The sequence below is a fragment of the Salvelinus alpinus genome, chromosome 7 (assembly GCF_045679555.1).
Source record: "Salvelinus alpinus chromosome 7, SLU_Salpinus.1, whole genome shotgun sequence".
NCBI lineage: Eukaryota > Metazoa > Chordata > Actinopteri > Salmoniformes > Salmonidae > Salvelinus > Salvelinus alpinus.
Genome location: NC_092092.1, coordinates 57,085,283 through 57,100,678, shown reverse-complemented (window position 1 = coordinate 57,100,678; position 15,396 = coordinate 57,085,283). Strand labels below are relative to the sequence as shown.

General features: G+C 47.6%; 1 protein-coding gene across 1 annotated transcript in view; it reads right to left on the bottom strand.

The window, feature by feature from the left end:
• The window catches only part of LOC139581286 (phosphatidylinositol 3,4,5-trisphosphate 5-phosphatase 2B-like), a 48,944-nt gene extending 36,525 nt beyond the window's left edge, over positions 1 to 12,419 (bottom strand). The window contains exons 1-2 of the mRNA XM_071410877.1: positions 11,020 to 12,419; positions 7,737 to 7,800 (exon numbers count right to left, since the gene is read on the bottom strand). Of these exons, the coding sequence (XP_071266978.1) occupies positions 7,737 to 7,800; positions 11,020 to 11,156 (201 nt within the window). The 5' untranslated portion in view covers positions 11,157 to 12,419. The remainder of the gene's footprint in view (positions 1 to 7,736; positions 7,801 to 11,019) is intronic.
• Positions 12,420 to 15,396: the final 2,977 nt, after the last annotated feature.

Genomic DNA, 15,396 nt, shown 5'->3' with positions numbered 1-15,396 from the left:
CCCCATCATGGCGGCGGCTCGGGTGCGGGACGTGGCCCCCACTCCACCATTGTCAATACCCGCTTTGGTAGCCTCCTCCAAATGGCCACCCTCCAAATTAACCCCACTGGATTAGGGGGCAGCACCGGACTGAGGGGCAACACCAGAATGAGGGGCAGCAGCTCCGGACTGAGGGGCGGCAGCTCCGGACTGAGGGACGGCAGCTCCGGACTGAGGGACGGCAGCTCCGGACTGAGGGACGGCAGCTACGGACTGAGGGACGGCAGCTCCGGACTGAGGGACGGCTCTGGCTGGTCATGGCTGGCTGACGGCTCTGGCTGGTCATGGCTGGCTGACGGCTCTGGCTGGTCATGGCTGGCTGACGGCTCTGGCTGGTCATGGCTGGCTGACGGCTCTGGCTGGTCATGGCTGGCTGACGGCTCTGGCTGGTCATGGCTGGCTGACGGCTCTGGCTGGTCATGGCTGGCTGACGGCTCTGGCTGGTCATGGCTGGCTGACGGCTCTGGCTGGTCATGGCTGGCTGACGGCTCTGGTTGGTCATGGCTGGCGGACGGCTCTGGCTGGTCATGGCTGACGGACGGTTCTGGCTGGTCATGGCTGACGGACGGCTCTGGCTGGTCATGGCGGACGGACGGCTCTGGCTGGTCATGGCGGACGGACGGCTCTGGCTGGTCATGGCTGATGGACGGCCCTGGCTGGTCATGGCTGACGGACGGCTCTGGCTGGTCATGGCTGACGGACGGCTCTGGTTGGTCATGGCTGACGGACGGCTCTGGCTGGTCATGGCTGATGGACGGCTCTGGCTGGTCATGGCTGACGGAAGGCTCGGGCTGATCCTGTCTGGCGGAAGGTTCGGGCTGATCCTGTCTGGCGGAAGGCTCTGGCTGATCCTGTCTGGCGGAAGGCTCTAGCGGCTCCTGTCTGGCGGAAGGCTCTAGCGGCTCCTGTCTGGCGGAAGGCTCTAGCGGCTCCTGTCTGGCGGAAGGCTCTAGCGGCTCCTGTCTGGCGGACGGCTCTGAAGGCTCATGGCAGACGGGCGGCTTTGCAGGCTCATGGCAGACGGGCGGCTTTGAAGGCTCAGTCCAGACGGGCAGTTCATGCGGCGCTTGGCAGACGGACAGTTCAGACGGTGTTGGGCAGACGGGCAGTTCAGGCGCCGCTGGGCAGACGGGCAGTTCAGGCACCGCTGGGCAGACGACAGACTCTGGCCGGCTGAGACGCACTATAGGCCTGGTGCGTGGTGCCGGAACTGGAGGTACCGGGCTAAGGACACGCACCTTCAGGCTAGTGCGGGGAGCAGCAACAGGGCACACTGGACTGTCAAGGCGTACTATAGGCCTGGTGCGTGGTACCGGCACTGGTGGTACCGGGCTGAGGGCACGCACATCAGGGCGAGTACGGGGAGAAGGAACAGTGCGTACAGGACTCTGGAGACACACAGGAGGCTTGATGCGTGGTGCCGGAACTGGAGGCACTGGACTGGAGACACGCACCACAGGGAGAGTGCGTGGAGGAGGAACAGGGCTCTGGAGACGCACTGGAAGCCTGGTGCGTGGTGTAGGCACTGGTGGTACTGGGCTGGGGTGGGGAGGTGGCGCCGGAAATACCGGACCGTGCAGGCGTACTGGCTCCCTTGAGCACTGAGCCTGCCCAACCTTACCTGGTTGTATGCTCCCCGTCGCCCGACCAGTGCGGGGAGGTGGAATAACCCGCACCGGGCTGTGTAGGCGAACCGGGGACACCATGCGTAAGGCTGGTGCCATGTAAGCCGGCCCGAGGAGACGCACTGGTGGCCAGATGCGTTGGGCCGGCTTCATGACATCCGGCTCAACGCTCAATCTAACCCGGCCGATACGTGGAGCTGGAATGTACCGAACCGGGCTATGCACGCGTACAGGAGACACCATGCGCTCTACTGCGTAACACGGTGTCTGCCCGTACTCTCGCTCTCCACGGTAAGTACAGGGAGTATGCGCAGGTCTCCTACCTGACTTCGCCACACTCCCTTTGAGCCCCCTCCCAAGAAAATGTTGGGTTGTACTCGCGGGCTTCCAGCCTTGCTTCCGTGCTGCCTCCTCATATCGCCGCCTCTCTGCTTTCGCTGCCTCCAGCTCAGCTTTGGGGCGGCGATATTCTCCTGGTTGAGCCCAAGGTCCCTTACCATCCAATTCGTCCTCCCATGTCCAGAAATCCTGTGTAGGTGGATCCTGTTGCCGCTTGACACGCCGCTTGGTCCGATTCTGGTGGGTAATTCTGTCACGGTCGTCTATGGGTGAATGAGTGGACCAAGGCGCAGCGTGAAAGAAAGCCATCTTCTTTTAATGAAGAAAAAACAAACACTTATAAACGAACAACAAACAAACGATCGTGAATCTAAAACGAACTAAGTGCACACATGCAACATAGAACATAGACAATTACCCACAAAACCCCAATGCCTATGACTGCCTTAAATATGGCTCTCAATCAGAGACAATGAACCACAGCTGCCTCTAATTGAGAACCAATCTAGGCAGCCATAGACATAACTAGACAACTACACTAGACACTACAAACACACATACATTCCCCATGTCACACCCTGACCTAACTAAAAAACATAAAGAAAACAAAGAATACTAAGGCCAGGGCGTGACAGCAACAGTTTTCAGCTGTGCTAACATACTTGCAAAAGTGTCTTCTAATGATCAATTAGCCTTTTAAAATGATAAACTTGGATTAGCTAACACAATGTGGCATTGGAATACAGGAGTGATAGTTGCTGATAATGGCCCTCTGTACGCCTATGTAGATATTCCATAAAACAATCTGTTGTTTCCAGCTACAATAGTCATTTACAACATTAACAATGTCTACACTGTATTTCTGATCAATTTGATGTTATTTTAACTGACAAAAAATGTGGTTTTCTTTCAAAAACAAGGACATATTTAAGCATTAAGGCCCGAGGGGGTGTGGTATATAGACAATATACCACGACTAAGGGCTGTTCTTAAGCACGACGCAACGCAGAGTGCCTGGACACAGCCCTTAGCCGTGGTACGTTGGTCATCTATCACAAACCCCCGAGGTGCCTTATTGCTATTATAAACTGTTTACCAATGTAATTATAACACTAAAAATAAGTGTTTTGTCATACCTGTGGTATACGGTCTGATATACCACGGCTGTCAGCCAATCAGCATTCAGGGCTCGAACCACCCAGTTTATAAATATATATATATATATAGAACCTACACAACACAGGTGATCATCATGTACTTAAATTGTTCGTAAAAGCTCCTAAAGCTTGGAAGACTGTCTCAAATATGCAGTGCATCTGTTCAGAGTCAGCATATGTTGTTCTAACATTATCCACAAAAGAAAAATGGCTGTGGGTGTTTTGAATGTGACTGCATGTCTCCAGAGCTCCTCGTGTCTGGAAGCCAAATGCCCTGGATATACTCAGAAGGGACAATTGGAATAGAGGTGCTACTCTCCTAGATCCTGGAGGTGCCAAACAGAAGCCATGGCCCCTCACCTCTGTTTGAATGGCCAGTACAAGAACCACATCAAACACACACCGTCCAGCGGGCTGCAGAAACCCCTACTATCCCCACAGGCCAGGAGATGATGTCACAACCAACCACCCACGTCCTGGTAACTGCCAGGGTTGGCTGCCATGAGTCACAGTGTTCCAGCAGTTTACTAGCCGACCTCTGTGTCCTGAGCCAGTCTACCGTACACACCCGCTGCCCGATATAAACAACACTCCAACAGACAGACGCCTCAGACATGTACAGTAAACACGGAGGGGGAAACACACGTTCACCAGCCATAGACAAACACATTAAGGTGCCAGTCAAAGACACAAAGAGTGTTTACACTAAATGCACTCATAATACCCACAATGCTGCGGGCACAGACCTATTAGATGTCACGGACAAACTCAGACACAGAGCCCACGGGGCACTCACTGCAACACCGCAAAACAGAAAAAACACAGACCTATTAGATGTCACGGACAAACTCAGACACAGAGCCCACGGGGCACTCACTGCAACACCGCAAAACAGAAAAAACACCTTCATGTACATCTTCATTTTAGAAATGTTTGTTTTCCTCGTGTGGTTTGATTTTTTGGTGGGGGGCAGACATTACCTGCCCCAGCTGCCAGGGACTTCAAATGATTGATGCATTTTTTCGAGGAGCTCTTGAAAAGTGATTATAAAGTAAATAAGGACAGAATGACACAAGGAGACAAAAATGGCCTCTCTTTTTGCTCAAAATATCCCTCTCTTTAAAATAACTCTCTCAGAAAAACAAAGAAGCAACCCCCGTAATCCCTACGTGGTAATGGTTTCAAAGCCAACGAGACAATCTGCTTATTGGAGATTTTAGTGACTTCAGGGGAAAACAAATGAAGCTGCGATACAGTATGTGGACGAAAGCGCTGATCTGAAAATAAAGTATTTGAGCTGCTGTCTTTGGACTTGTGCACCTAGTCACGGTGAAGGAATGTACAGGCTGCCTGTAACGTTTTCGTTTTTGTGTGTTTTGGTCCTGATAATAATTAGAACCAGACACTGCGGCTCTTGAATTGAGTCGTCCCCAATAGTTACTGTGTATAATACACACACATATAACCGCCACACACAAACCAATCCCAGCCACCCCTATCCTCTGCCCGGCTAACCCTCAACACACACATCCCTGTCCATGACACACACACAGACACACTCAAAGCACAAACAGACCCAAACCCCTTTGGAGCACTGGTCAATGACCCAGTGCCAGGGTAGCGTAGGAATCTGTGACACACACACACACACACACACACACACACAATTTCTCCTCTGTGCAGCTGAGGTCATGCTCGGAGCATGTGGCAACATGGCAGAAAGAGATGCCGTTCAAACAACAAGGTCTGTAGCAGAATGAGCCCAGTATGTGAACACAAGATGCTTCCTGTTTCCATTCAAACAGACAACACAACTCTGTTGTCGTAGAGTAACGATAACAACTACAGTATTGTACTACACATTCTTTCTCAATAGTGGTTGCTACAAGAGGATACTGTTGCGCTTGTACATGTAGGCTACAGTATATTCGCTTATTTACCAGGCACGTGCACAGATAAGGGTCTACCTGTGCCCAAGAACTTGCGCCTTTACCCTCCCACTCGCCAAGTGAGTTTTGTCCTTGTCTTGCTTCTTGCTAGCTTGATGATAGTTGTTTGTGCCCTTATGGTACTATACATAATTAAACCATTTATATATACAGTCTCAGTCAAAGGTTTGGACACTCCTACTCATTCAAGGGTTTTTCTTTAATTGGACTATTTTCTACATTGTAGAATAATAGTGAAGACATCAAAACTATGAACAGTTGATGTTGAGATGTGTCTGTTACTTGAACTCTGTGAAGCATTTATTTGGGCTGCAATTTCTGAGGCTGGTAACTCTAATGAACTTATCCTCTGCAGCAGAGGTAACTCTGGGTCTTCCTTTCCTGTGGCGGTCCTCGTGAGAGCCAGTTTCATCATATTGCTTGATGGTTTTTGTGACTACACTTTTCCGGTTTGACTGACCTTCATGTCTTAAAGTAATGATGGACTGTTGTTTCTCTTTGCTTATTTGAGCTGTTCTTGCCATCATATGTACTTGGTCTTTTACCAAATAGGGCTATCTTCTGTATACCACCCCTACTTTGTCACAAGACAACTGATTGGCTCAAACGCATTAAGGAAAGAAATTCCACAAATTAACTTTTAACAAGAACACCTGTTAATTGAAATGCATTCCAGCTGACTACCGCGTGCAGCTGGTTGAGAGAATGCCAAGAGTGTGCAAAGCTGTCAAGGCATAGGGTGGCTACTTTGACAAATCTCAAATATAAAATATACTTTGATTTGTTTAACACTTTTTTGGTTACTACATGATTCCATAAGTGTTATTTCATAGTTTTGATGTCTTCACTATGATTCTACAATGTAGGACCAAGTTTGGGACATCCTGATCTAGAGAGTTTCCCAACCCTGGTCCTCCAGTACCCCCAACAGTACACCTTTTTCATTATAGCCCTGGACAAACACACCTCATTCAACTCATTGAGGGCTTGATGATTAGTTTACAAGTTGAATCAGGTGTGCTTGTCCAGGGTTACAATAAAAAATGGATAATTTCGTTAGCATTTTGGCACGTTTTTTTTGTTTTTGTTATTTCATAAAACAACATTCATGCCTCCCGAGTGGCGCAGTGGTCTAAGGCACTGCATCGCAGTGCTAGCTGTGCAACTAGAGATTCTGGGTTCGAGTCCAGGCTCTGTTGCAGCCTGCCACGACCGGGAGACCAATGGGGTGGCGGACAATTGGCCCAGCGTCGTCCAAGTTAGGGGAGGGTTTGGCCAGCAGGGATGTCCTTGTCCGATTGCGCACTAGCGACTCCTGTGGCGGGCCGGGCACAGTGCATGCTGATACGGTTGCCAGGTGTGCGGTGTTTCCTCCGACACATTGGTGCGGCTGGATTCCGGGTTAAGTGGGCATTGTGTCAAGAAGCAGTGCGCTTGGTTGGGTTGTGTTTCGGAGGACGCACGGCTCTCAACCTTCACCTCTCCCGAGTCCGTGCGGGAGTTGCAACGATGAGACAAAACTGTAACTACCAATTGGATACCATGAAATTTGGGAGAAAAAGGACAAAAAATAATGTTTTTATAAATAAATACAAACACAAATAAAAAATAAAACAACATTCATAAAGCAAACATTATCACACAGCAAATACTTCAAAAGTGTGAGCATTTGTTGCAGAACAGCGATTGTTTATGAATATTGACCCCAAAACAATATTTTGAGGGAGTTAGCCATCAGTGATGGATTTAACAAGCCACTGACAGAGTTGACAACGATACTCAAAACATTTTCAATACAAACATTTCTAAAACATGGAAAATTATTAATTTGAAAATCCCCAATAAAAACATTACCATTTTATCAGATCATTCAACATAAATAAATCTGACGGAGTTGACAACTCATTCAAGTCATATACACAGCAGCAATTTCATTTTTCCTCAGTTGCTTTATGATTCTAAAACCTTATTAAATCTAACATATTTGAACCAAAATTCATATTATATCTTGATCTATCAGGCAGATGGAGTTGACAGTTTATGGTTGTGACCATGGTGATTTCAATATTGTTTGTTTAAATCTATCAAAAGGAGAGAACTTTACAGACCATGAGCAGTCTTGTGGCACTACAATGAGGGGTCCTTATGGTATAGCTGCCCCTGCTTATTCCTGATTCATTTAGGATTTTAGACATATTGACCAAATCTCCGGACACATCGTTTAGGAATCTGAGTTTTGAGAGGAATGTTCTTTAAAGTCCCAGAGGGTTATTGCAAGAAACTACATAAGATAATTGTTCAGTTAATATCTATTATTATTGCCAGTTTTTAGAATTCTAAACACTTTTTTGAAGGGTTTAAAATTGGGATCCTTTGCTCCAGACAAAGGCATTTCCAGGCATACTGTAGAGCTGACATGGAAATGAATAATATAGAAAGTATTTAGAAAATTCCCAAAACAGATCTTTTCCCTTATAAAATTCTCCTAAAATATTTTTTAAGCTCAAATATATATATTTTTTTGTAACTATAAAAACAAAGTTTCCCTGTCGGACAAGGATTGCCCCGACTTTCAATGTGAGTGGGGTATGGAAACTCGAACATGAACTTTAATGATGGTCACTCACCTGAACAGCTAATAGGCCATCTACATCAGGAAGAATACGATAAGTGTGAACGTGCCGTTGGAACCTGAAAAGGGGAAAATAACATTTATAAAGGTACTATGAACTCCAAGACATCACTACAGCACTATACCACTGCCGTGGGACAGAAATAAACAGCAAAACACGCTTTAAAGTAGGAAGAGCAGATGTGCTGCCCTTGTTAAAAAATACTGCAACTTTATAAACAACACGCCAATTTGTTGATGGTGTGACTCATTTAAGTGGTTATTTTAGCAACTTCACAGTCCACTGCGGTAGCATGAGACTACATGACTACCCACACACCTACTGTTTTTACACACCACTGTTTACACAAGCTACAGCTACACAAACCGTCATGAGGGGTGTCACTCGCCTGAAACACATGTGGGCTTCATGTTCCATAATAATCACTTGGTAGTAAAATCATACCACTAGTCTTTGTCAAGTATCCAATGGATAGCTAACTTTTATCTCTACTCCCTCGCACGACCTTGAGACACAGTACAGTAAATGCCTGTAACTCCCCCTCTGTTAATAGCCCTCTGTTGAAAGCCTTCTGTTGAAAGCCCCTTGTTGACTTGTTGAAAGCCCTCTGTTGAAAGCCCCTTGTTGAAAGCCTTCTGTTGAAAGCATTCTGTTGAAAGCCTTCTGTTGAAAGCCCCTTGTTGACTTGTTGAAAGCCCTCTGTTGAAAGCCTTCTGTTGAAAGCCCCTTGTTGAAAGCCCCTTGTTGAAAGCCCTCTGTTGAAAGCCCTCTGTTGAAAGCCCTCTGTTGAAAGCCCCTTGTTGAAAGCTCTCTGTTGAAAGCCTTCTGTTGAAAGCCCCTTGTTGAAAGCCCCTTGTTGAAATACCCTTGTTGAAAGCCCCTTGTTGAAAGACTCTTGTTGAAAGCCCTTTGTTGAAAGCCCCTTGTTGAAAGCCCCTTGTTGAAAGCCCCTTGTTGAACGCCCCTTGTTGAAAGCCCCTTGTTGAAATACCCTTGTTGAAAGCCCTTCGTTCAAAGCCCCTTGCTGAAAGCCCCTTGTTGAAATCCCCTTGTTGAAAGCCCCTTGTTGAAAGCCCCTTGTTGAAAGCCCCCTGTTGAAAGCTTGACCTTGTGATGCCTGGTAGAAAAGCACACGTACAATTCATCTAAAAGGAATGCATATTTCCCAGTAATGAAGTTAGAGAATATGCAAAGAAACAGTAGACCTGTATTGATGTGGAGATTAGATTAGATTTAGACGGTGTCTAAATTACATCTAGACACCATTGCCCTAGAGAACACAAAGAACAATATATACCTCGGCCTTAACATCAACGCCACACGTAACTGCCACAAAGCTTTGAACGATCTGAGAGACAAGGCAAGAAGGGCCTTTATGCCATCAAAAGGAGCATCAAACATCATTAGTGTACAGTAGGCCTGTATTAATGTGGAGAGTGTGGGAGACGGGGGGGACATCAAATTCCACATACCAATTAGGATCTGGCTAAAAATATTTTTCAGTTATAGAACCCATTGCCCTTTATGGTTGTGAGGTCTGGGGTCCGCTCACCAACCAAGAATTCACAAAAAAGACAAACACCAAATTGAGACTCTTGCAGACGCATGCAGAATTCTGCAAAAATATCCTCTGTGTACAACGTAAAATTACAAATAATGCTTGCAGAGCGGAAGTAGGCCGATACCCACTAATTATCAAAATCCAGAAAAGAGCCATTAAATTCTACAACCACCTAAAAGGAAGTGATTTCCAAACCTTCCATAACAAAGCTATCACCTACAGAGAGATGAACCTGGAGAAGAGTCCCCTAAGCAAGCTGGTCCTGGAGCTCTGTTCACAAACACAAACACACCCCACAGAGCCCCAGGACAACAACACAATAATTGTTTTATTTAACCTATATTTACCAAGGCAAATCCGTTAAGAACAAATTCTTATTTACAATGACCGCCTATTAGACCCAAACAAATCATGAGAAAACAAAAAGATAATTACTTGACACATTTGAAAGAATCAACAAAAAAGCAGAGCAAACTAGAATGCCATTTGGCCCTAAACAGAGAGTACACAGTGGCAGAATACCTCACCATTGTGACTGACCCAAACGTTGACTATGTACAGACTCAATGAGCATAACCTTGCTATTGAGAAAGGCCGCCGTAGGCAGACCTGGCAGACCCATATCTATTGGGTGAAATACCACAGTGTGCCATCACGGCAGCAAGATGTGTGACCTGTTGGCACAAGAAAAGGGCAACCAGTGAAGAACAAACACCATTGTAAATACAACCCGTATTTATGTTTATTTATTTTCCCTTTTGCACTTTAACTATTTGCACATCGTTACCACACTGTATATAGACATAATATGACATTTTAAATGTCTTTATTCTTTTGGAACTTCTGTGAGTGTAACTTTTACTGTACATTTTTATTGTTTATTTCACTTTGTTTATTATCTAGTTCACTTGCTTTGGCAATGCTAACATATGTTTCCCATGCCAATAAAGCCCTTGAATTTAATTGAATTGAGAGAGAGGGAGCGAATGAGCGAGCGGGGGAGAGAGAGGGAGTGAGAAAGAGAGAGGGAGTGAGCGAGCAGCATGAGCAGCAGTGGGGCTCAGCTTTCAGGAATGCGTCTGGCTCAGGGCCGCTTTGCACAGAGAGCCATGTGGTCACAGCAGCTCCCTCCCTCTTCCAGGGGCCCCAAGGAAGACTGAATGAAGGAGAGAGGAGACGAGAGGAGAGGGGGGCAGGGAGCCCTAACCAGGGTTACACACACACTGGCCAGGCTGGGTTGGGCTGTAATCAGAACAGGGCAGCCTGACTGTTCTTGGGCTGAGCCACAGCCATCTCCCTGCCCACCGGCCCAGCTCCGAGTGAGACTGATGGAGATGACAGAGAGACAGGCTGCTGAATACAATGCAGACATTGAGACAGTCATTGAGACAGTCTATAAAACTTGTGCATATGAGGTTAGTTCCCCTTCTACTGACATGTAGGGGAAAGTTACCAGGGTCCCGTGAGCAGGTGTGGGTGTCTGACTGCGAGCACCACTGGGTTCATAATGACCATACACACTCAGAGATGGAAAAGAAGTGTGTGTGTGTGTGTGTGTGTGTGTGTGTGTGTGTGTGTGTGTGTGTGTGTGTGTGTGTGTGTGTGTGTGTGTGTGTGTGTGTGTGTGTGTGTGTGTGTGTGTGTGTGTGTGTGTGTGTGTGTGTGTGTGTGTGTGTGTGTGTGTGTGTGTGTGTGTGTGTGTGTGTGTGTACTCACAGCAGACAGAGGGCGTAGGCTCCAGGCACAGACTCACTGTCCCTGACAAGGAAGCTGCCGTCCCTTCCAGCCCGGGCCAACAGGTCCTCTGCATGCACACGGGTGATGTCACGGTGGTACCACGCCGCCATCGCCATGACATCCGACGGTGTTGTTGTCCACCTGTCAATCAGTGGAGTGTCTGTCTTTCCAACAGGGTAACCCACAGTAAGGTAGAAGGTCAGAGGCGACACACACAGTCTGTCTCAGACACCTGTGTCATGGCACCATGGGACCCTCCAATCAGGAGCTCACGTTGTGCTGTCCTCTTGAGTGTTCACAGCTTCTCCAGCATCCTGGTCCTAATTAGTAAGGTCAACTCAGGAACATCAACAGCAGCCCTTCTCATTTACTACAGGCACCCCCTCCGGGGTCTTACTGTGTTACGCGTCCTGTTGTGGTTGAGGATTGTTGCCGTTTTAGAGTCAGAGTGAATAACCCTCCCACAGATTTCTGTGTGTGTCCAGATTCCAGAACTACAGTTGCTTCCTCTTGATGAACTTTGGCCCACCTTGCTGTTAGTTCCCCCTCAGAAAGACACCGTCTCAGTGTGCAGGCTGCTGCCAGCCGGATGTTCGTCTCAGGCAGACAGAGCCCATTGTGGAGGAGAGAGAGATAGAGAGAGAGAGAGAGAGACAGAGAGAGAGAGAGAGAGAGAGAGAGAGAGAGAGAGAGAGAGAGAGAGAGAGAGAGAGAGAGAGAGAGAGAGAGAGAGAGAGAGAGAGAGAGAGAGAGAGGAGCAATGGTGCATAAAGCCAACCACCCCTGGTGGCACTGACAGCAGTGCCTGTAGCCTCACCACAAACACCAGCAATGCTCCTGCCTGCTGTCCCCTCAAAAGCCCTGCATGCAAACAACACAGAAAAGAAGAACCAAAAGCAGTCAGTTAGCCACACAAACAAACCCTGCTGCACAGCCTGCTGTGGTGGATAGAAGTCAGCGCCCAGGCAGCCGTGCAAGAGAAACCAGACAAATTCAAATCATTTCCCAGTTGTTTTGCCATATAAGGGAAAGGGGGAACACCCTACAAAGTTCATCTGATGGTTGCAGTTCTCTCCAGATTTCAGTCTCTCTCTCTCCCTCTCTGTTTTCAGACGTAGATTCCAGAGGGTGGGTGGGGGGTGTTGGTGGGGGATGTCCAGGGTCCCTGGTTGGTCCTGTGCTGAGAGTGTTTTGGGGAAGTCCCATCCCCCTGGGGTAGTGTGTTCCGTATCTCTTTGGAGTATTGTCAGAGGAGGAGGGGAAGAGGTAGTAGAGGACGAGAGGACTAGCCCTGTTAAAGCACAACGCGGGCAGCACAGACAGAGGAAGTGACTCCCCGCTCCAGATGTGAGTAAGAAGGAAGAGAGAGAGAAAAAAACTGACGCAGCAGCCAAAATAATTCCTGCGAGTGACTATGCTTCAATAACCAACACTGCCAGCAGACTCCTTTCTCTGGGCCCACCCCTCCCTCCTCCTCCTCCCCCCTCATTCTTCTCCATATTTTTCCTGAATTTTCAAAGACCAAACACAGCAACGCCGTGCACACTCAGGTGGGTTGCTTGGCACAGCCACTGTCTGTCTCACTTGTGCGTCCTTGTCCTCTTTTCCAGACTTTTTCCCACTGTGCTGGCTAGCTTTACCCCTCTCTCTTTATCCCTCCACCCGTCTCCTTCTCTTCCCCTCTCTCTTTCTCTTGCCCTCTCTCTCTTTCTCTTCCCCTCTCTCTCTTTCTCCTCCCCCTCTCTCTTTCCCCTGCCCCTTCTCCATGTCACTCTCCCTAACTTCCCTGCCTTCTCTCCCTCCTTTCTCAGCTGAAAAGCAGCCTCCATATGAATTTGATCATCCCTTACTTTCTGAATCATATTTTGGTCCTCCACAACAATGCCCCTCCTCTTCTCCCAGGGTATTGTGGGCAGTTGTTTGGCTCCAGCTGTGCTGCCTCTTACTACTCAGCAGAAATCCATCGCACACACCATTGCCCGCCCTCTCAACTCATCTGTTTATTACAGGCCCACTGCCATCTCACCACTTTCTAAAGGCCAACCAGTCATTGTTGTGCCTCCATGTGGCTGCGTGTTATTTTTTTCAATATATATTTTTATAACCTTTACTTAATTGGCAAGTCAGTTAAGAACAAATTCTTATTTACAATGACGGCCTAGGAACAGTGGGTTAACTGCCTTGTTCAGCCCAACGCTCTAACCACTAGGCTACCTGCTGCCCCTTATAGGACAGTGACTGCTGAGCCCCACACCACTCTGCCCAACCATGACTGTGAAAATAAAGGTTAATTCCCATCAACACACAGCATGGTCTGACCCTGTCTGGTTCAGTCCTGTCTGGTCCTGTCCGGTCTGGTCCAGTCCGGTCCTGTCCTTTCTGGTCCTGTCTGGTCCTGTCTGACCCTGTCTTATTATTACCCTGGGCTCATCCATCACCTGTCGCTGTCCGTTCAATTACCAGGGCTAATATGTTTAGGGAAACACTGGATTACACAGGAATCTATGACAACCAACCTGCCCTTTCTGGTAACTTAGTTATCTACTTTCACTTTCTATAATGGCTCTACGTTCTGCACTGATGGAGGAAGCCTGTCTTCATATCAGCTCGACGGATGTATCAGGGCTTGCAAACTATCACAAATTACAGAGGGAAATCCAGCTGCAAGCTACCCAGAGATGTGAGCCTATCAGACAAACTAAATGCCTTCTATGCTCACTTCGAGGCAAGCAACACTGAACCTTGCGTGAGAGCACCAGCTATTGCAGACGGCCTTGTGATCTCGCTCTCCGACTGTGTGATCTCGCTCTTGCGAATGTAAACAGGTTAACATTCGCAAGGCCTCAGGGCCAGACGGAATACCGAGCATGGGCTGACCAGCTGGCAAGTGTCTTCACTGACATTTTCAACCTATCTGTAACACCAACTTGTTTTAAGCAGACCACCACTGTACCCGTGCCCAAGAATGCCAAGGTAACCTGCCTAAATGAGTATCGCCCCGTAGCACTCACATATATAGCCATGAAATTATTTGAAAGGCTGGTCATGGCTCACATCAACACCATCATCCCAGACACCCTGGACCCACTCTAATACGCATACCACCCCAACAGATCCACAGATGAGTATCTCTTGCACTCCACACTGCCCTCACCCACCTGGACAAAAGGAATACCTATGTAAGAATGCTGTTTATTGACTACAGCTCACCATTCAACACCATAATCCCCTCCAAGCTCATCACCAAGCATAGGACCCTGGAACTGAACACCTCCCTCAAAAATATCTACAGCTGTACCATTATGAGCATCTTGACTGGCTGCATCACCGCTTGGTACCGCAACTGCAAGGCACAGATTGTGGTGAGTACGGCCCAGTACATCACTGGGGCCGAGCCCCCTGCCATCCAGGACCTCTATACTAGGCGGTGTCAGAGGAAGGCCCAAAAAAAAGACTCCTGGAACCAACAGGACCCTGAACAGCTTCTACCCCCAAGCGATAAGACTGCTAAACAAGACTGCTAAATAGCTCATCAAATGGTTACCCGGACTGCCTGCATTTAACCTTTTTTGCACTAGCTCTCTTGCAATGACTCTATGCACAAACACGGGACTCTACCCACACACTCACACGTACTTACACTGACATCCTAAAACAGATATACGCACTCACTACATATGCCTGTAACAGGGTGGAGGTGCCTCTATTTTAGCAATTACTGTTGTCCTCTGAATTGTAGAAGTGGCTCTACAGAATGCACCTCCACCTGTTCCTACAAAACGGTGGTGCATTTCCTGGAGCGAGAGTAGGGAAAGACAGCGACAGACTGCTGCTGTCTCCCAAGTTCCATACCAGACCTAGGGTAGCTTGCAAACTCTTTTATACAGTCTCCGTGTGTTTGTGTTAATGTGCTAGCTGTAAGTATCCGGAGTACACTTGGGTTTGGCTGTGTGGACTTGGAGACAAGTCAGCAATGTCATTCTTGTGTTTTTAATCTATTGTGTCTATTGCTACATTTAAGGTCTTGCCTGTTTATTGCATGTGCGCTTTAGTCTGTGAAGACCTTTTGATATTTAATCCTTATTGAATACTGTGAGCTTTGCTGTTTTCCACTGGGATCTGGTTTGCTGTGTTTTCCACCTGTTTGCTGTGCTGACTAAGATACTTCGTCTGACATTGCATGCAACTACTCAATTATTACAGTAGCCATTTTGTACTGAAGACTGAGACACACTGTAACTTGCCTTTTTGGTATGATTCCAAGCCCGACCAGTACAGCCCCGTTTGTACATTTTCACCTGATATCTTTGTAATACAATGATATTTTGATAATCATCTGTTACGTTTCTATACCGG